The 21,936-nt window shown below is 39.4% G+C and overlaps 1 protein-coding gene across 1 annotated transcript in view; it reads left to right on the top strand.

Annotated features, from left to right (window-relative positions):
- ATP13A5 (ATPase 13A5) overlaps positions 1–21,936 on the top strand; it is a 107,070-nt gene that overhangs the window by 39,926 nt on the left and 45,208 nt on the right. Inside the window, exons 11-17 of the mRNA XM_058661297.1 lie at positions 314–471; positions 1,656–1,844; positions 7,647–7,708; positions 9,799–9,949; positions 13,416–13,502; positions 14,416–14,572; positions 16,554–16,671. Coding sequence (XP_058517280.1) covers positions 314–471; positions 1,656–1,844; positions 7,647–7,708; positions 9,799–9,949; positions 13,416–13,502; positions 14,416–14,572; positions 16,554–16,671 — 922 coding nt within the window. The remainder of the gene's footprint in view (positions 1–313; positions 472–1,655; positions 1,845–7,646; positions 7,709–9,798; positions 9,950–13,415; positions 13,503–14,415; positions 14,573–16,553; positions 16,672–21,936) is intronic.

Here is a 21,936-nt window from a genome sequence, read left to right on the forward strand (position 1 = left end):
TAGTGGTTTTCCATGCACATTTGCTGCAAAACCTTTCCTCAGCATCTCGTTTTCTCTGGTTATGAATTCTCCAACTTCTAAGTCCTCTTTTCCTTCACCTGTGAGTGAGAAACTGCACTGGATGAGCCACAGAGGCACTGATGCCCAGAGCCAGAGAAAGCAGAGCAAAGGGAATGCTTGCTCCAGTGACTTGCAACAAAGAATGCAAAATCCCTGTGAAGTCCCAACATGCTGCTTTCCTTCCCTTCTCCAATGACTCACGTGAATGATACTTAACTAGCCTTCCAGCCACTTTGTGGTTATCTTCATGTAGGTTATAACACAGCCAAAGGAGACTTGGTGAGATCCATCCTCTACCCTCGGCCTGTGAACTTCAAACTATACAGTGATGCCTTCAAGTTCATGGTATTCCTTGCCTGCCTTGGTGTCATGGGCTTTTTGTATGCCCTAGGGGTATATATGTACCATGAAGTAAGTACTAAAGATAAGACTTTTTAATAGTATAATTTTCTCAAAAAGCTTGACATGACTTTAGCAGACTGAGCAAAGTTATCTGTTGATCCCAAAGGGAAAAAGAAGTATCAGGCAGGAATTGATGCTAATGTTGGGTCTGTCTTCCCAATACCCCGAAGATAACTTTGCGGCTACAATGATAGCTAGTTTCATAAAAGTGCAGGCAAGTTTATAGAGGATTAGAAATGTTAATGCTGAGAACAAGTGAGAAGTCAAACAAGGAGCCTGGTACTTGACTTTGTCTTTGAGCCTAGCTTTGTGGGTCTCCTCTATAGACCTGGTATGGTCCCTGACTGCCCAAGAATTGACCTTGTGGTTAACATAGTGGTCACGTGATGTGCCCTGGTGCTTAGCAGACTAGGGTTCAGATCTTCATATTTATTAGCATGTAACCTTGAGGAAGTGATTTAAATTTCCATGCTTCAGTTTCCTCATCTGTTAAGTGGAGAAAATAGGAAATATTTACATCATCAGCTTCTCAGTTGGAGTAGTAAAATGAAGTATGCAGCCTAACACAGCTTCCATGGCAGTCAAGGCAGAACAAGTTCATTCGATGTTTGTCTTTCCCAGAGCTAATGATACACACTGAAAGTTCAGTAAAATGTTAGTTCTAGATCTAGCTGGTTGGCATTCACTCAATTTGTGGTCTGATCACTTTCTCCAGGCCTTGTTTCTAGAGATGAATATGGTGTATTTGAAGATAAATTAAAACATGAATGAGCCATAGCTGCTGCACCCAAGGTGCTTGTCTGCTGAGCTAGGAGAGAGATTTAGATGACAATGGTTAAGACGCTGAGTGAAATATCACAGCCAAGGTTAGCTGCTGTACCCTGGAGCCCGCAGAATGTTAAGAGAGCAGAAAAGGGATGGGATCTTAAACAGAGGGTCTGTCAAGCGCAGAGGACTAAGATTAGGAAAGGGCAGAGCAACTTGGAATAGGGATCAAGAGTCTCCTTTATTCCACACTATGAGACAGTGTTGGCCATGCCTTCACCCCAGCCAGATGATGGTCAAGACCTGAAAGAGAGCCAGAGAACTCACTCACTAGGGATATTCCTTCTGAGGGACTGGGGCTTCCCAAGGGTGGCAGGGCAAAGGTGCCAGCAACTGGGCTAACCTGTCTACATATCCCTCATTCCCAGGTTCCTCCCAAAGAAACTGCAACCATGGCCTTGATCCTGCTCACTGTGACTGTGCCCCCTGTGCTGCCAGCTGCTCTCACCATGGGCATCGTGTATGCCCAGAAGAGGCTGAAGAAGAAGAAAATATTCTGTATCTCTCCACAGAGAATCAATATGTGTGGGCAAATCAACCTGGTGTGCTTTGACAAAGTATGATCCAAAATATCCAAGTTAGAAATTGTATTTTCATGGTATCCAGGGCTGGGAGAGGCCTCAGAGGACATCTGGTCCAATGTCCACAGTTTATAGATTGGAACACAGATGCCAGAGGAGGTTACGTTGTGAGCTAGTGTGAGATCCTGTTCTGGAAGCCTACATTATTGATTTCTCTGGTGGCATCTTAGTGATGGTAGGATGAACTTTTTCTTTAGTAATTTAGTGTTTTGAGTCTGCTTTGTGTTTTCAATCTGTTACTATAATGACTTTTGTGACTAGTTGAGTTCAAGCAAAATCGTGAGGAACATTTCTGTTCCCTGCATCCATTCTCTAGAGCCCAAGTGAACATGGTACCTTCTTCTCTTCCTCGGGAAAGGAAAAGGAATGACTGGATAAAGGCCTGCATTGACACACTTAGTCCTTAGCTTTTCTCTTGACTCCCCCAAGGGGATCTGGATTGGGGAACGTTGTCTCAGTAGTTTGGGAACTGGAATGGCAGAAGTGGAAGAGCATGTGGCTGGGATGGGAACGGGAAGGGACTGCAGCTAACAGGCAGTTCCCCAAAACAGAACTCGCATGGTGCACCTGCAGAGATGTCAGGGTCATCTGCCTGCTGCTCGGTCCCTGTCCTCAGCTTGGACAGGTCACTTTACCTGCTTGGTCCTGCTCTGTCTTCAACTCACTTGCATTTGAATAATAACCCACTTTGTCAGAGGGCTAATACTATGGACAGTGCTGGTAATGAGACCCATTAATGAGTTATTTCTGACTCGTGAAAAACAGTAGGAGGAGGCAGGGACACAGGAGTGTAACATGATCATGATGTGAGAGGTGTGCTTAGCAGACTGTAAGGAAAGCATCTCACACAGTAGTTTCCTGCCAAAGGTAGGAGGTATTCTTTGCACTATAGTATTGGTCATCATAGGTGAGCAGATTGAAAGGCAGGGTGTGACAGGCTTCAATCCCATGGGGAACAGAGGATGGTGGGGTACGGCTTGAAAGGAGGCTGTTCAGTAGAAAATAAACCCGAAAGAAAGAGATCCTGATTTAAGGTCCTGATATCCCATGATAAGGAGTGGGGCCTTGTCTTGGAGGAGGAAGTATATCTTTATTTTATAAGAAGAGTGACAGCTGAACAGATACTTTGCTTATTCTATGTTGGTGGAAGAAATTGGCTGAAGCCAGTGTCACCTGCAGTGAAAGAATTCACCAGAGCATATCAAGACTGCAAGTTAGGTTTATCAAACACACTGCAAGGAAGCAGTGGGCAAGCAGGTCAGGTAGAGATTGACTCCTGCTGCTGTAACACAGACCATAGTATGAGGAGCGCACTTATCAGGGCAGTCCCTTCTTAGGACACTGTTGCTCTATGCTTGCAAGGAGCAGTGAGCAGAGCTGTCAGAGCCTGTCAGTTACAATGAGCATTGCAATCAAAGATGTATGCTTTAAACTGTAATAGTTCCTCACTGAGAGTTTTGTATGGTCCCAAAAGTTTTCCCAGGTAAGTGATTTCATTTTTGGGTGGAGCTGAGGATGTTATATCCTCTATTATCTAAAATACTTCACAAAATGCTATGGGGTCACCCTCCACATCCGCATGGATCAGCAATGACAAATCTTTGGCATTTTGGAGAAGAACTCATGTTACATAACTGCTTTGTGCTGGATGAAGTTATCGCCTTGACCCTGGCTAATTTTATTTGTCTTCCAGGAGTCTTGGCTTAGAGCTCAACAGGAGCTAGAGTCTTGTGGAAAGCAGTGATTTGTCCAGAAATGTCTGCCTGCATTGTTCAGAGACCTTTACGTGACCTCATTTGAAGGAATTTTATGTTGTAGGAATTGCTGCATCCTGTGGAGAGAAAGTGAATTTGGTTTGTTCAAAAGAGGAGCCCCAAGAGTTAGGACAAGGAGGATAGATATTAGCAGAATCACTTGAAGCAGAGGAGAAAATGTAATTTCGTTTCAAATCTGATTTGTTTGTACTTAGGTGTCACATTGCTTGACTAACAGCATAGGCATAAATGTACTCGTAGAATTATCAAGATATCAAAAGTAGCTGTTATTCTCACGCGTGTTGACCAGCCTTAAATGACAAAGCATGAGAATAATAAAGTGTCACTTCCAGTTAGCATTTCTTTTGAAATGGGAGCTGTCTCTACAATCCATGCAGTCTTTGGTGTGATTAACTATCAGGCTTAAGATCCCTTCCCTTAAAACTTCTTGGTGATTTCTATTTTTGACACCAGTGACTCCATCTTGACTTTCACTGCCTCCTTAAGATCGGTATTCTTGTCTGAGCACACTGGAACTGGGTTTTGTTTGTCCTTCGCTGCAGGTTGGATTTGACCTGATTGCTGACCTGGCCCAATGTTGGCAGGGAGTATTTGACCACCAGAAGTTAATGTCAGCAATCTTTCCAGCCACACTGGAGCAATACAGAGTTTAGAATAAGTACTCCTCAGGCTAACTTCATGTAGACTCCATTGTTAAAACTAGGTTTATCTGTTCTGTAGGCACAGTCATCATCTCAATGAGGCTCGACAGCATTATCTTGCTAAGAAATATACATCTATGTTATAAATCTCAAAAATGACAATAAATAGCAAAACCAAGAGAACATCAAAATTCAGAAGAAGTCAAACTTGAAAAGCAAGATTGTTATGATTTGTTAATTGACTTTGCATTACGTATGGCAACAAAAGTTCTTGGAAAATTCTCAAAATCAAGAGTCAATCCATGGTATACTTATATTTTCTAAATCATGATTTCTAATATTTTGAAGCTTTAGAGTCTAATAAGAAATAACAAACTCAGTTACTCATTGTCAGCTTTAGAACTCTGCAAACCAGGCATTTCAAGCACAATTTTTAGATTTGCTATTATTTTCAACTGTATCTTATTATGAGTGGAAGAGCCTTAGTGGACTTATGAAGCAATCATATTGCCATGAAAAATAAAAAATCCTCATAATTCTGGAATTTTAGAGGAGTTATGAAGAGTTGAAAAGATAAACACTTTTATCTGTTAATCAAAGCATAGTAAATAAGAGGAATCACAGGAGTTTTCCTAAACTTAAAAATATGAAACATTCAAATATAGTACTAATAGTATTTCATCAAGCTTAAATAGTCAGAAACCTATTTTAATGAATAGGTTAAGTCTCATAAGACTCAGCTTTCCCAAGAGGAACTTAGAGAATAGGGAACATCAGAGATTACTTGAAAGTTTGTGACAGAGATGGAGCAGAAGGACAGTTCTAGAAGGTAAGCATTCCTCCAAAGACAGATATCATGCATGGCTCCCAGACAAGGAAGGAAAGGATAGAGTGACACCAGGAGCAATCTTGGTCTCAGCTGGAAGTGGTCTGTCTCTTAAATAACTTCACTCTTTCTCTTGCTGTTACATGTACAAAAAAAGTCTCCAGTTATCACCAGTCAGGGGCCAGAATGGTAATTGTCACAACAACTTCATGTTAGATTCAGGACCAAATACCAATTCTTTAGAAGCTTTCTGAAGGAGATTCTTTTACCCAGTAAGCTAGAGTACACAAGGGAGATGGATGAAATATGTCATTGCCTACTTGTTTCTGAAACTAATTGTTTCCAGTAGCTGTTCACTTTATGACCTGTCTCATGCTATGTCATCTGTATTCTCATGAACTCCTCTACTGGGTGGTTAGAGTGGCCACTCCTGGGCTTTCTTGGCCAAATACCATGTGGCCCTATGGCAGAGGACACTGCCAAGACCTCTGGAATGGGAAATAGCAGTAAGAGAAACCTAACCCTGCATTAGACATTAAGTTTATGAGTGGATTTTTAATACAAGTAGGTTAAACTACAATTTGCTTTGTTTCATTTTAGTTTTCACATTAAAAATCTTCGTCACTGTGATTTTATAATAAAGCACTCCACAATTAATAGAATTTCCATCTACTTACATCCAGCTCTATCCCTGGGATCCTGAGTGTTCAATATTTCTTCAAAAACCTTACAGAAAGTGCAATTCAAAGAAAAGTTTATTTTAGTACAAAATACTTTTTAAATCCTGCTATTTGAGAAATCTTCATAAAGTCGATGGAAATACCTAATGTTAGAAAATACGCATAAATTTCATGTTTTTTTCCTACAACAAAATAAACTTATCCTTGAATTCCATTTACATGAATATTCTGGTGTCCTATTTGCGTATTTCTGTTTTCTATGTTGCTCTATTGCCTATTCGCTAGCGCAAGCTCTTTTTATTCAGGGCCAGGCTTGTATTTATGCTAAGAGGTGTTCTTTTCTTATGCCCTTTAGAAGTTTAACAATGATTTCATTTCCCTTCTATTTATAACTAGTTTTGTTGTATAAGAGTCATTTTCACATACAAAAATTATATACTTTCATTTCTGTTTCACTGAAGAAAATCTGTTTCCATGTTTGAAATATTAATGTTTAAAAACATAATCTTGTCATCAGGAAACCATTTCCTTTTGAATTAACTTGGTAACTCTTTTTAAAATGGAACAACTAGAGAGGATTTGCACAGTAAGTACATATGTATTGGGGCACTCCTAATACTCAGAAGACAAATGAAACAAAAGATTTTTTTAAAGGTTAAGGAATAACTCATGTGCACATGTGAGCTCTTTGTTTATGAAATCCAAATAAATTAATGAAACAGATTGCTTAATTCTTTAATATGGAAATCCAGAACAGGTATGTGTCTTTTCATGTGTTTTGCAGAATCCTCATATTTCTTGTGATGGGAGGATTCATGCTGTAACGTTCTTGGGTTGCTCACATCACAGCCAACCTGTTTCTATGGTTTTACTTGGTCATGAGAACAGAGAGTCATGGCTGCACTTCACTGTAAAACATTATGTTATGACTATAGATGACATCATTTGATGGGAAACTAGAAAATCCAGTGCCTTCTACCTCAAAACAGTGATGTCAGAGGTGGGTGCGGTGTTCCATGATGCTTGGGAACACATGCCCCCTGCCTGTCAGTGCTGAGACAGTGGTGGGCGCTCCACTTGCCCTCATATTGGGCACTCAGCAGGCCCAAAGTTAGGATTCCATAGCAGGAAAACAGGGTTGAGATTAATGGAAAACCATGAGGCAAGGAAAAGTGATGGTGCTGACAATGCAATGCTCAGGGTTTGCTTTTTTTTTTTTTTTTTTTTTTTTTTTTTGCTTGTTCTATTATCTGACAAACATTTTGCCATAATGCAGCAAATCACATCTCCTGACCATTTTCTTCTTGGTTGAACAATTCGACTCACGGTTGTTAATTAATAGTTATTAGCACCCAGGTTCTCTCTGCTATCTCGAAGTTCTTTATCAACATTTCATTATCAATCTAGACTGTTACGATTTTTTAGAAAATTACTATGAGCCAGATGGCAAACTGTGAGCTAAACAGCCTTGGAAAGAAAAAAAAAAGCGACTTCTGCTGGGGAAGACAGGAGTTGCCAATGAAAGCGTCAGATGCTCTCAGGCTGGTTTTTGTTGAGTTGCCATATACTACACCTGCCCCATATAATAACAGCAGCAGTCACAACAATAAACAAATAAAACCAAACCAAAACACTTGTATTTTGTTGTCAAAGTTAGTAAGTAGGATCACCAAATAGGAACATGGAATTCTGGGGATCATTTATTGCCTGATTTCAGGTTAAATGTTTGTAGACGAGGGATTTGGACATCTGAATTTACCATTATTTCGGGGAAGTCTTTTTTTTTTTTTAACAATCATGATATAACTAAGAACTTGAAATATTATGCTAATCCCAATTCTAATCATTTTATCCAGACAGGTACTCTTACCGAAGATGGGTTGGACCTCTGGGGGACTGTCCCTACTGCTGACAACTGGTATGTCCCTTGAGTGCAGATAGGACGTGTGACTGGTAGAGCTACTTTAGTGATACTCAGATCCAGTCCTTCACGCTTGTGTTTAATTAAATGAGTTTCAAGTTCAGACATAGGGAGAGCAGATTGTCAAAGTCCACATGAAAAACGAAATAGAATAAGATGGATAATTAAAAGGCTGAATGAATAAAACAGAGGAACAAAGTGAAATTGAGACCCGAGTTAATTAAAAGTCATAAAAGTTTCTTTCTGGTCGGCTTTGTGGGGTCAAGCGTTGGGAGGGTGGTCTAGGAAAGAATGGTTTCATCTTTTCCCTTGAGGAATTCACAGTTTAGTGGGATCTGAAACTACCAAAAGACCCATCTTCAACGTATAGCATAGGCTATGGGAATTTTGCTATTAAGGCAGAGATTTCTGATTTTATAAAGAAGAAACAATATGGGTTTATTCAAGCTGCACTCTATTGACTTTTATAAGTAGTAGGTAGAAATAGAAATCAGTTATAATGTTTAGTGGATCAAAGGTAATTAACTGAGATGCCTTTTGGGATCAGTTTTGAAAGATGTGTAGCTAAAAATTTTGTGGACAGACTGAAAGTTGGTGCTAGAGGGAGAAGAGAACAATCATACAGATGTCCACCCTAGCAGAGAGCTGGAGAGGAGGACAGGACCCTTCTCTAGGTGGTATCCCAAGCTCTTATCTGCATGATGTGGGACTGAGACCAGCCTTCTGCATTTGATTGATGGTTGTCATGGCTTTTAGGCTTGGGATGTCCAATTTTGGGCATCACACATCGGTTGATGCTGTGGTTGCTAAACAAATGTCCTTTATACTCCAGAATCTGAGACATGAAAGACAGAGATATGAAGATTCAAAGAAGACCTGGAGAAGACAAGACATTGATTCCACACGAAGGACTTTGGCCTTTATCAGCTAGAGCACAGGGAGCCTTTTGAAGGTTTTGAGCCCAAGAGTTGTGTGATGATAGCTCTGCCTTAGCACGCAGAGACTCTCAGACATGGATGGAGACAGCTGCAGCACATGTGCACCTGATGCAGGGGGCAGCCAGGATGACATAGCAGAAGATACCTTCGGCTGGGAGAGGGGCAGTCAATGAACTAAATGCATGCTAACCCTACTCCTGTGTCTCTGCTTTGTCTCAGCCAGGCAGGACCTCTATTGCCTGAAGCAGTGAAAGGAGAAAAGGCTGCTAGCAGTATTCTCCCCTCACTTTCATTCGTGGTCTTGGCTCTCTAGGTTTTTAGAAACAACAAGATCTGGCAGCTATTCAGTTCCAAGATGTGAGGAAAGGAAGGTGAATTGTGTCACTCAATCTTGTCAAAAAGGAAAGCAGATGGTAGAAGGAGATACAAACTAGGAATTTCAGAAAATGGGACAAATTGCATAGAGGTGACCAATGAGCACAACTTGGAGTTCATGCATGCCCTTGCTACTTGGAACTACCATGCAGGCTTCTTCCTAACCCTAATTTTCTGTTCTTCTAGAGACTTCTGGCCTACGATATAAAGTACTTTAGAGAAAGAATAATAGAGAGTCTGCCATGGTAGCTCTGTGCTTCCTGTTCGTGTACCTTTCTCAAACACCACCATTACACAGGCTGACTATGAGTAACCCTACAAAGTTAGATCTCTGTGATGATTCCCAAACCCTCTAATGATACAGCATCAACTGACTAGTGGCAAATGTTTGAGAAGAAAATTCTGTTCACCTCCAAGAACAGTTTTTACAATAACCATTAAGCAGGTAGAATGTTCTGGTTGAAAATGTGAATGAATCAAAGGCATCAAATCTCTGGACAAGGGTAGAAATAGAAAGAAGTTTATGTTGGATATAGAATCTTGCATATGAAGGACAGGGGTAGCAGTAGAAGCTTAAATCTAGGTACAACTTGAGTAGAGACAATATTGAGTTTCAGGTTGAGTAGTTCGGACTATATCGGATGGAGAGTAAGGAGCTTTTGAAGGGATAGCCAGGTAAGGTAGGTGACTGTAATTCTCAGTAAGATTAAAGGGGAAGAATGTGCAAAATGATTTTATTGAAGATTTTAACGTTTTCATTGTCTTTTCTACCAGTTTCCAAAAAGTTCACAGCTTTGTCTCAGACAAGGCTGTACCTTGGGGTCCCCTGTGTGCTGCCATGGCCAGCTGCCATTCTCTGATCCTCCTCAATGGGACCATCCAAGGAGACCCACTGGACCTCAAGATGTTTGAGGGCACCGCTTGGGTAAGATGCTAGTGGGCCCAGTGTGGTAGCCTAATGGCTAAATCCTTGCCTGTCACACGCCAAGATCCCACATGGGCTCCGGTTCATGTCACCGCTGGCCCACTTCCTATCCAGTTTCCTGCTTGTGGTCTGGGAAAGCAGGAGAGGATGGTCCAAAGCCTTGGGACCCTGCACCCACGTGGGAGACCCAGAAGAAGCTCCTGGTTCCTGGCTTCAGATCAGCTCAGCTCCAGTTGCTGTGACCACTTGGGGAGTGACTTAGCAGATGGAAGATCTGTCTAACTGTGTCTCCTTCTTGTATATCTGACTTTACAATAAAAAAAATTTTAAAGATGTTAATTCAACTGAATGAGAAGAATCTGAGGAAATACCTATTGGGAGTACAGATGTGTTTCTTTTTCTTTAAGCTTTTCGTTACATGAATGAAACAAATTTTACATGTTTCATGTATACAGTTTTTAAAATTTTTATTTCTTTATTGGAAAGGCAGGTTTACAGAGAGACGGAGAGACAGAGAAAAGATCTTCCATCTGCTGATTCATTCCCCAAGTGGCTTTAATGGCTGGCGCTGAGCTGATCCAAAGCCATTGCCATTGGTTAGTGCTGAACCCATAGACTGCAGCTCTACAAGAGAGGAATTAGTTGATTTTATTTTGTTTACATCTAAATAGTCTCATGTGGCTGAAAGCTCTTTTATGGGGCAGCACAAGTTTAGACACTGAACACGGGGACTTTTGTGCTAATTGGCTCGATATTGTGAGCTGGATGTGAATAGAAACTTAAGGATAGAAGCCCTTTGTGGAGGTTCCAGAAATGTAATGTGAGGAGTTCTGAACTCTACCACATTTTGGCCATATGATCCTAAACACAGAAACAAAACAGTCTGTTCTCTTCTTTTGACATTGGGAATAACAGTCACTCATTCCTGGTTGAGCACTGAGGTGATGAACATCAGGGGGTTTTAGGGACTACTATGAAATTACAAATAGAAGGCAATCATGCATTTCTTCCTTATTTCAATAATTATTTTGCTGCCCTCAAAAATTGAAACAAAACAAAACGTACACATCAGATCTATAGAGCTGTAAAAGAATGGAAACAACCATGGCATGATAGACACTTCAGAGGAAGTTGACAGAATGATGTGCAGTGGAAAATATTTAGCTTTCTAGAGGCCAAGTTAATAAAAGGAGAAAGTGAAAATAGGGCAGTTGCTTGATAAAAGAGAGTTAAAATGAGAATATGTGCTGTGAAGAGTTTTTCATTTGGTACACACAGTCACAGTAACAAGTTCCCTGAATCTTTTTTTTTTTAAAGATTTTATTTATTTTATTACAAAGTCAGATATACAGAGAGGAGGAGAGACAGAGAGGAAGATCTTCAGTCTGATATTTCACTCCCCAAGTGAGCACAACGGCCGGTGCTATGCCGATCCGAAGCCGGGAACCAGGAACCTATTCCAGGTCTCCCACGCAGGTGCAGGGTTCTAAGGCATTGGGCCGTCCTCGACTACTTTCCCAGGCCACAAGCAGGGAGCTGGATGAAAAGTGGAGCTGCCGGGATTAGAACCAGTGCCCATATGGGATCCCAGGGCTTTCAAGGCTAGGCCACGCCGCTGGGCCACAAGTTACCTGAATCTTAACGGACAGTCAATATCCTGATAAAGTCACGTCCTCATTGATGTCACCAGCATGTGTTGTAGAATCCTTAGTGCTGTATGTGAGCTTGGTGTTGGTCCCCGGAGAATCTCCCATCACAGGGGGGTGATCTTCTGTGCTGATAGCACAGAAGCTGGGACCTTCTTTGGAAACATCCATCTTCAGTGTTAGCTTTGTAAGAACAGTTGTAGTTACCTAAAACAAAGGATGGGGTCCGGCGGCATGGCCTAGTGGCTAAAGTCCTCGCCTTGAATGCCCCGGGATCCCATATGGGCGCCGGTTCTAATCCTGGCAGCTCCACTTCCCATCCAGTTCCCTGCTTGTCGCCTGGGAAAGCAGTTGAGGACGGCCCAAAGCTTTGGGACCCTGCACCCACATGGGAGACCCGGAAGAGGTTCTTGGTTCCTGGCTTCGGACTGGCACAGCACTGGCCGTTGCGGCTCACTTGGGGAGTGAATCATCAGATGGAGGATCTTCCTCTCTGTCTCTCCTCCTCTCTGTATATCTGACTTTATAATAAAAATAAATAAATCTTTAAATAAATAAATAAAAATAAAACAAAGGATGAAAGTGCAAGAGTGTTCACTGAATTTAAAGCTGGGTCAGAAGCAGTCTCATGTTCAGCACCTTTGGCAGAGGAACCTTCTACTAACATTAACAGGAGGGAACATCTTCTTGCAAACATCTAGGAATTTTAGTGCTAGAAGTGGGTATCAGAATCTGGTATCTGGAGAAGTGAGGTGATATACTCAAAGTTAAGCCAGCTAATCACTATAGTTGAGACTTGATGCTGTTTTCTGCTTTCTGACCTCTAATATTTTATGTATGACTGCCCTTTTGTATTTTTCTATATGCTTATTTGAAAGAGAATATGCTTCTGGAATATGCTTATTCCAGAAAGAGAGAGAAACACATAAAGAATCTTTCAGCTACTGATTCATTTTCCAAACTTCCTTATATGCTTTAAAAATATTTATGTACTTATTTAAAAGGCATTATTAGAGAGAGAGAGAGAAAGAGAGAGAGAGAGAGAGAGAGAGAGAGATGTTCCACTACTGGTTATTGCAAATGGCCACAGTGGCTGGAGTTGGGTCAGTCCAAAGCCAGGAGCCAGGAGCTTCATCCAGGGTCTCACCTTGGGCCATTAACTACTGTTTTCCCAGGCCATTAGCTGGGAAATGGATCAGAAGTAGAGCAAATGGGACTGGCACGGACAGCCATATGGGATGCCAATGCTATAGGTGGCAGTTATGCCATGGAAACTGCACTGCATTCCCATGTTTTAATTTTGATACTGGCTTTTCAATGACATTAGTTTCTGTTATAACATCCAAAGTTTACAAATGCTGTGTGTGGGTTCTAATTTGCTAGCAGCTGATCTGTTAATTCTATAAATATCTAAATTAAGAAATGTGCATAGATACAACATAAACAAGTAGTTCTTTGTGTATTTAGGGCCCGCTTCTGCATCATCTGAGATATATGCTCACTATTATCAGAGAGTACATGTTCACTTAACTCTTTTACCTGTTACTAAACATAACGGTTTAGGAAGAAACACTGAGCTGTAGCTAATGCTTCTTTACCAGTGCTCCTTAAAAGGTATTCATAATACTTCTGGCTTTTTGACATTCTACAGAAAGTTCCTTAATATAAAGCTACACAACAGAAATTCGACAATTACTGTATTAAGATAATTGGCCTGAAAGAAAAAATATGGGAAAAGGGCTTTCAAAAGATTGAAGTGTTATACAAATAAGAGATATTTCTTTCTTGCTGTTTTCTTGAATGTTTTCATTTTCTAACAGAAAATGGAAGAATGTGATATAGATGCCTGCAAATTTGAACTACCAGATTCCAGCATAATAATAAAGCCAGGACCCAAAGCCAGCCAGGTATGATGTGTGTCTTCAAATTATGTGATTCTTTTCCTTTGGTAAGATTTATTTATTTTTCATTGGAAAAGCAGATTCACAGAGAGAAGGAGAGACAGGGAGAAGCATCTTCCATCTGCTGGTTCACTGTCCAAATCACCACAACAGCTGTAGTTGAGCCAATCCACATTCAGCAGCCAGAAACCAGGATCCTCCTCCAGGTCTCCCACATGGGTTCAGGGTCCCAAGGCTTTGGAACATTCTCCACTGCTTTCCCAGGCCACTGGATGGGAAGTAAAGCATTAGGGACACTATTTCCAGATGGGATCCTGGTGCTTTGAGGTGGATGATTGACCAATTCAGCCAATGTACTGGGCCCAAAACATATGATTCTTAACTGGTGAAACTTCTCTGACTTTTCCATATTTTTGTATCCCTGTAATTTAGACTTCTCTCAGCATATTTCATTGGTTGGGTCACCTCTGAGTTCATCCAGGAATTTACTGAGCAATCACTGAGTATACTATGAGGAGCTGTTAAGGGTTTCAAAATGAAGTTGTGTTGGGCCTTGTGCTGGCTGAATACAGAGATTGGGGAAAGATTGACTTAGGTACAAGCTGGTGCAAGAAGGTGTGCCAAATGCTATAGTAAAGGCTTCAGAAAGAACTGTGGGAGTCGGAGGTAGGAATGACCCCAAGGGATATGACCTGGAAATTTGGCCCGGAAAAGGACTGAGATTTTAGCAGGCAGTCAAGGGAAAGGCCAGATAAGTTCTGGAAGGAGTTACCCAAGAAGCAGTTAGAAAAGCAGGAATATTGTGACATACACAGCCCTTCATGATGGCATGGGGCACATTGTAGAGTAAACCACTCTGTGCATTGGCTAGACCTTGTCCAAAGGCCTTAGACACTCCCTTTTGTCGATGCCCATGCAGAGTCCTGTGAAAGCCATCGCCATCTTGCGCCAGTTTCCCTTTTCCTCGAGCCTGCAGAGGATGTCTGTGATCGCTCAACTGGCTGGGGAGCATCACTGCCACATCTACATGAAGGGTGCCCCAGAAATGGTGGTCAAGTTCTGCAGATCTGAAACAGGTATGACATGCTTCTCTTTGAAGATGTAAAAGGCTTTAGAAGTCGCAATACGTGCTGCAAGCACACGCAGGAAACTGCAGTCTATGGATGTGAATATTTTCTGGGTAAGGTAGAAAGAAGGCCTGTACAAGATAAAGGTGATGATTTCAAGGTGCAGAGGCAAAGGGTCATTCCCGGCTGTGATGCAGCCAGGAAAGTATAACTGCTATGAGGCACTGGGGAGCACCAGAAGCCAGGAAGGGATGAGACTGTGGGGTCAGAGAAGAGGGTTAGAATTAGGAGTATTTCAGAGGGAAAGGAAGAAAGAGATCTGGATCCTGCGTTGGTCCTACAGAGAGTGGAGGCTACCCGCACCGATGGGGCTCAGGCAGAGTGATGGAAGGAAAATATAGAGAAAATAAATCTTTTAGGAAAAAAAGTGATTAGAGTAAATTAGATCATATTAAAGAAGGCTAATTGATCATTTCACAGCAATTTTATCTCTCTGGGCCAGGTTTTGAGCTGATTTGTATTGTCTCCTAGTTGTGCAAACATACGCATTCTCTAAGTGCCAGCTGAATTTATCAGAATATTTTTGCATTCAAATGAGTTAATTTGGATCCAAGTGGCCTTTTTAATCCTGACTTTCATCCATATTCTCCTGGTGATTGCTGATAGCCATCAGCTTGTGCACAGAATTCTAAATTTGGTAAATAATTGCTTGAATTTTTCTATTTAGAGACTTTTAAACCTTAGAGAGCTCTCCTTTTTCTTTTCTGCTATACTGCTATACTACCACTACTCCTGCCTTTCACAGACTAAGCCTTGTCTTGTTTGCTCCAGTACTGACCTAAGAGAGCATGGTGTGGACACCTAAACTGACACCTGCTGTTTCTGCTCTGTCAATAACAACTTAGAGCACTGTGTCTCCTGTTCTAACACCATCTTCCTATGATTCAAGGCATAGAGAACTAGTAACATCATTGAAACCAGATCCCCATCTCAGGGAGTGTGTTAGAATTATACAAAGTCTGAAATTAGTGGAATCTGCAGGTCCTTTTACTTAAAATATGGAAGCTTGAGGTGTAGAGAAAACTTGATCTGATTCAGAGCAGAGAGTCAGTTGGGATGCAAAGGAGATTAGGATATCAGGACCCATCATCACTGAAACTGTGCTGGGATTTCTTCAATAGCTACACAAGCATACTATAAACTGGAAAGATTTATGAATATAAACAAATGGTTACCAATTCTGTAGCAACCCACATATGTTTGCATTGTCATCATCCAAAGCTGGGGTTGGCCAACTTTCCTGTGATGAGCCAGATTGTACATATTTTAGGTTTTTCAAGCTACACAATATCTTTTTCAACTATCCAACCCTGCCTTTGCAGATTTAAAGCAGCCACAGACCAAGAAAATAAACAAACAACCCCCTGAATAATAAAATGAATACAAACCTCCAAATGGATGTGAGTGAGTTGCAATGAAACCTTATTTACAAAGGCAGATAGTGGGCCAGATTTGACATGTGTGTCACAGTTTGCAGAGCTCTGATCTAGCAGGTTGATAGTTTCTCACATTTCATTGACAGGGATGTGGTCCTATGATCTATTCTCACTGAATTCACTGCATTTGACACTTGATGTGCAAAATTAACTGGAATTGCTATAGCAAAATACACTATATGGAGTGGCTTAACCAATAAGAATGTATTTCTCATAGTTCTAGAGGCTGAGAAGTACATTAAGGCACCAGACAATCAGGCTCCTGCTAAGGGCCATTTTTTTTTTCAGATTTGCAGATGTCCATCTGCTTGCTGTGTCCTCGCATAGTGGAGAGAGAGAGAGATTATCTCCTGTTTATACTGTCAGGGCCCTAATCCCATTCATAAAGGCTCCAACCTCATCTCCTAATTCCCTCCATGCATCTTGGAGTCTGTCTTATGAGCTGGGGAACCGTCATCATGACTTCACACTTACCTGTCCCCACTCTTCTGCAGTGCCCAGAAATTTCCCACAGGAGCTAAGGAATTATACGGTGCAAGGCTTCCGTGTCATTGCCCTGGCCCACAAGGTCTTGAAGACGATGAAGCTTTCAAAAGTGGAACATTTAACCAGGTAAAGATCTTGGAAATTGGCACAAGGTGCCACTCTGTGAACCTGAGGGAATGAGCTCTGGAGGTATGCAGAGGAACAATTCACACCATTGGGAAGTCTCTTGGAGGTGGAGACTCAACCACATTCATCCCTAAGTCAAAGAGCAATTCTAGGGTTAGTCTCACCTCGCATTCCACCAAAAACTACTGACTATCCTCTAACATCAGAGCATTATGTTAACACTCCATATAAAGAGATGTTGATAAGAGATAGGACTTTGAAACAGTTTCAGAATTCTTTAGACTTGGTTTCTACCAGGGATTAATTATATGCCTCCTTCAGATCTGAGGAGGTAATGAATGCAAATTGAAGAAAGAAAATACAGCAGTTGTGTTCATGAGAGGATGATGCGTAGACATTTTTATTCATTGTACTTCAATAATTTAAAATTAACAAGGTTACAGAACATACACAAGAGTATAAACACAATGAATTCCACATCAGATATATTAATGGATGTATTAATAGCCATTAATTTTCTACCAATTTGGTTTCTTCTAATGTGGCACTTCTTGGATTATGCTTTTTTAAAAAAAATCCTCTGTCAATATAAAGAGAACAGATTTCATATACTTCATAGGTAAAATTCTAAGATAAGTATACTTCCCTCTCTCCATCCTCTTTTGCTCAATACCTGTTCTTTCACCTTTATTTTTATTTAATATTTTTAAAAATATGAATTTCAAACCACTCTATAATCACAGACTTAGTACACCACTAGGTATAACTTTCAACAAGTGAAAAACGGAAAGATCACAGTTCCATACGAGTATAAGCAAGGGATAAAAACAACAATCAAATCACAAGATGTGTGTTTCACTGCTATTCAGGTTTTTTTGCATTCTGTATTAAATACCACATATCAGAGAAAATGTAATATTTGTATTTTGGGGACTGGCTTATTCTACTAAGTGTAATGGTTTCAAATTGCATCAATTTTGTTACAAAAGATAGGATTTCATTCCTTTCTATGCTGAGCAGTATTCCATAGTATATGTATGTGTGTGTGTATATATAAATAATATATATAATATATATATATCACAATTTCTTCATCTGGTCATTAGCCAGTAGATATCTGGGTTAATTCCATATCTTTGCTATTGTGAGTTAAGATGCAATAAAGATGATGGTATAGATAAATCTTATATATATGGATTTCATTTTGTTTGAGCAAATTCCTGGGGAGGGGTGGATGGATCTTATGGTAGGTATATATTCAGCTTTTGAAGAATCAACATACTGATTGTACTTAATGGAGTCTTCCACAATGATTGTACTGGTTCACATTGCTACAGTGTATTAGGGTATGTTTTCCCCTACTTCTCATCAGTATTTATTATGTTTTGATTTTTGTATGATACTGTTCTAACTGGGATGAGGTGATATTTCATTGTAGTTTTTATTTGTGTTTTCCTCATGGTTAGCATGAAGATCTTGAACATTTTTTATGTGCCTCTTAACCATTTGTATTTCATTCTTTAGAAAATATCTAACCATGTATTTTGTCCATTTCTTAACTGAACTGTTTGCTTTGTGGTTGGTGAGTTTCTTGAGCTCTTTATAGGTATTGATGTTTTGTCAGTAACATAATTTGCAAATTTTTTCTCCCATTCATCTGTTGCCTCTTTGTTGGATATTTTCTTTGCAGTGAAAAAGTTTCTTAGCTTTCTATAATCCCATTTGTCCATTTCTGCTTCTATTGTCTATACGTATGGGACCATTTCCAAGCTGTCTTTGCATATGAAAATGTCTTTCAGAGTTTCCCTCATGTTTTCCTCTAGTAATATGATGGTATCAGGTCATACATTTAGATATTTAATCCCATGTAAGCTGATTTTTGTGTAAGGTATACAACATAGTTGTTGTTCCATACTTCTGCATGAGAAGATCCAATTTTCCTAACACCACTCATTGAAAAGATTGTCCATCCTCTAGGGGACTGATGTTAGAGTGTTTGTAAGAAATGTTGGCCACAGAGGTGTGGACTAATTTCTGGGATTTCTACTCTGTTCATTGGTCTACATATTTGTTTTTGCTCCAGAACCAGGTTATTTTGAGAAATGCTGTCTTGCACTATGTCTTGAAAGATGATGCTGTGATGCCTTCAGCTTTGTTTTTGTTGCTTATGATTGCTTTAGCTATTTGAGGTCTTGTGTGTTTCCATATGAATTTTAGCATCACTTCTTTTAGAACTAAAAACGTTCTGGATATTTTGATTAAGATCGCATTGAATCTAAATTGCTTTGGTTCATATGGGCACTTTGATGATATTAATTATTTCATTCCGTGAACATTGAGGATTTTTTTTTAGTTTTTGTGTCTTCTTTCTTTCATGTCTTGTAATTTTCATTGTAGAGACCTTTCAACTCCTTGGTTAAATTGATTCCCAGATATTCAATTTTTTATTAATTATTTTTATTGACTTTTTTGACATTTTATTAACAATTTTTTTTGCAGCTACTGTAAATGGGATTGACCTCAAGGTTCCTTTTCAGCCTAGGCAGTGTTCATATATACAAAGAATATTGATTTTTGGGTATTGATTTTATATTCTACATCATTCCCAATAGTCTCTTAGTGAACTCTTTTGGTTATCCTATATAAGGTTCATGCCATTTGCAATAGAAGTAATTTGATTTCCTCCTTTTCAGTTTGTATTCCTTTGATTTCTTTTTCTTGCCTAATGGCTCTTGCTAAAATTTCCAAACTATGTTGAATAACAATTCTGAAAGTGAGCATCCTTATCTGATTCTGATCTTAATGTAAATGCTTCCAGTTTTTCTTCATTTAATATTATATTGGCTATAGGTTTGCCATAGATTGCCATGATTGTGTTGAGAAAGGTTCCTTATATGCTCAATTTGCTGATGATTTTATTTCTTATAATAATCAAAGATGTAGCATTCTATCAATTTTTTTCTCTGCACCTATTGAGGAAATCATATAGTTTTTATTTTTTCATTTATCAATTTGATGCATCACATTTATTCATCTGTTTATATTGAACCATTTCACTGGAGATAAATCTCATTTGGTCTGGGTGAATGATCTTTGCAATATACTTCTCTCTATATATATGTTTTGAGAACTTTTGTATTGATGTTCATCAGGGATGTTGATCTATAGTTTACCTTCCTCTTTCTTTGTTGTATTTTTTTCCTGAATTTGGAAATTAATGAGTTTGAGAGAATTTCTTGCCTTACAATTGATTGGAATGTTTTGAGGAGAACTGAAATTAGTTATTTAAAAGTTTGTTGCAATTTAGCAGCAGTGAAACCATCTGATCCTTGCTTTTCTTTGTTGAAAAAATCTTTTTTATAAGATTTATTTATTTATTGATTGATTGATTGCAAAGTCAGATATGTAGAGAGGAGGAGAGACACAGAGGAAGATCTTCCATCCAATGATTCACTCTTCAAGTGACAGCAACAGCTGGAGCTGAGCTGATCCAAAGCCAGGAACCAAGGGCTCTTCTGGGTCTCCCATGTGGGTGCAGGTTCCCAAGGCTTTGGGCTGTCCTCGACTGCTTCCCCAGGCCAAAAGCAGGGAGCTGGATGGGAAGTGGGGCCACTGGGATTAGAACAGGCACCTTTATGGGATCCTGGCATGGTTAAGGCTAGCCCACTGCACTGCACCCTGGAAAGATCTTTATTATTGACCCAATCTCTTGATTATTATTATATTATATTTAGCTCTTCTTTGTCTTCATCACTCAGTTTTAATAGATTGTGCATGTTCAGACATCTATCCATTTCTTCTGTGTTTTCCAGCAATTTAGCATATAGCTATTTTTAGTAATTATTAATGGTTCTTTTTATTTCTATGGTAGTCATTTTAACATCTCCTTTTTCAACTCTGATTTTATTAATTTGGGTCATCTCCTTTTTTGGTTAGGATAATTGTGTGTCATTTTTTAAAAATCAGCTCTTAATTCACTGACCTTTTGTATGTTTTTTATTTGTTCATTTAGATTTTATTTCCTCTCTGATTTCTCTGATTTTAATGATTTCTTTCTTCCTAGCATTTTGGAGTTTTCCTTGTTCTTGTTTTCCTACGTCCTTGAGATGCATTGTTAGATCACACATTGGATACCTTTTCAGTTTCCTAATGTAGGCACTAACTTCTATGGCATTCCTGTTAGTGCTTTATTTATCATAACTAATAAGTTTCGAAATACTGTATTGTTATCTTCATTCACTTCTAGGAAATTTTTGAATGCCCTTTTGAAATTTTTTTGACACATTGTTCACTCTAGTCTCCATGTGTTTGCATGTACTCTAGAGTTTCTTAAGTTACTAATTTTTAGCTTCACTCCATTGTAGTCTGAAAACATGTGCTTTTTGAGTCAGCATAAGCTCTATCCTAGATAAAGCTGGATGCACAGATGAGAAGAATATCTATTCTGCAGCTGTGGGAAGAAATATTGTGTAAATATCAAGTAAGACCCCTTTTCAATAGTATAGATGAGTTTTCTTCTTTGTTGATTTTTTTGTCTAATTGATCTGTCAGTTGATGAAAGATGCTAAAGTCTAAACACTGGAGTTTAAAAACTGTTTTAAATAGTCAGCTATTTCACATGGAGTGCATATTCACTTACTATAGTCACATCTACCTATTGAATTTATCCCTTTTCATTACATAACGTCATTCTTTTGTTTATTTTAAGTTTTTGTGTTAAAATCTATTTTGTCTGATATTAGGATGGCTTGTCCTACTTTTTTTCTTTTCTTTGGCATGGAATATCTTTTTATATCCTTTAACTTTCAGTTTGTGTATCTTTGTTGGTGAGGTATGTTTCTTGCAGGCAGCAAAAAGATGAGCTCTGTTCTTTAATTCATTCATCCAATCTGTGTCATTTAATTAGATACTTTAGGCTGTTTAAGTTTAAGGATATTATTGATAAGTAACAACTTGGTCCTGCCACTTTTCCATAATATTCCTATTGTTTTCTTTGGGTTTCCTTTGTACTTTTACCAGGAGGTTTTCTCCTTCACATTCTTTCATGATGTCTTTTTCTGTTTCTCTTTGTAGCACATTTTTAAGTATCATTTGAATGGCTGTAAGAGTGGTGACAACTTCTTTACATTTCTGCTTGTTTTTGGAGGTCTTAAACCTTCTTTTATAATTGGGAACTTTGCTTGGTACAGTATTTGGGATTGAGAACATTCTTCTTTTATAATTAGAATTGTGTGTCTCCACTGCCTCCTCGGTTGTAGGGCTTCT

This window comes from Ochotona princeps, chromosome 3 (genome assembly GCF_030435755.1).
Source record: "Ochotona princeps isolate mOchPri1 chromosome 3, mOchPri1.hap1, whole genome shotgun sequence".
Lineage (NCBI taxonomy): Eukaryota > Metazoa > Chordata > Mammalia > Lagomorpha > Ochotonidae > Ochotona > Ochotona princeps.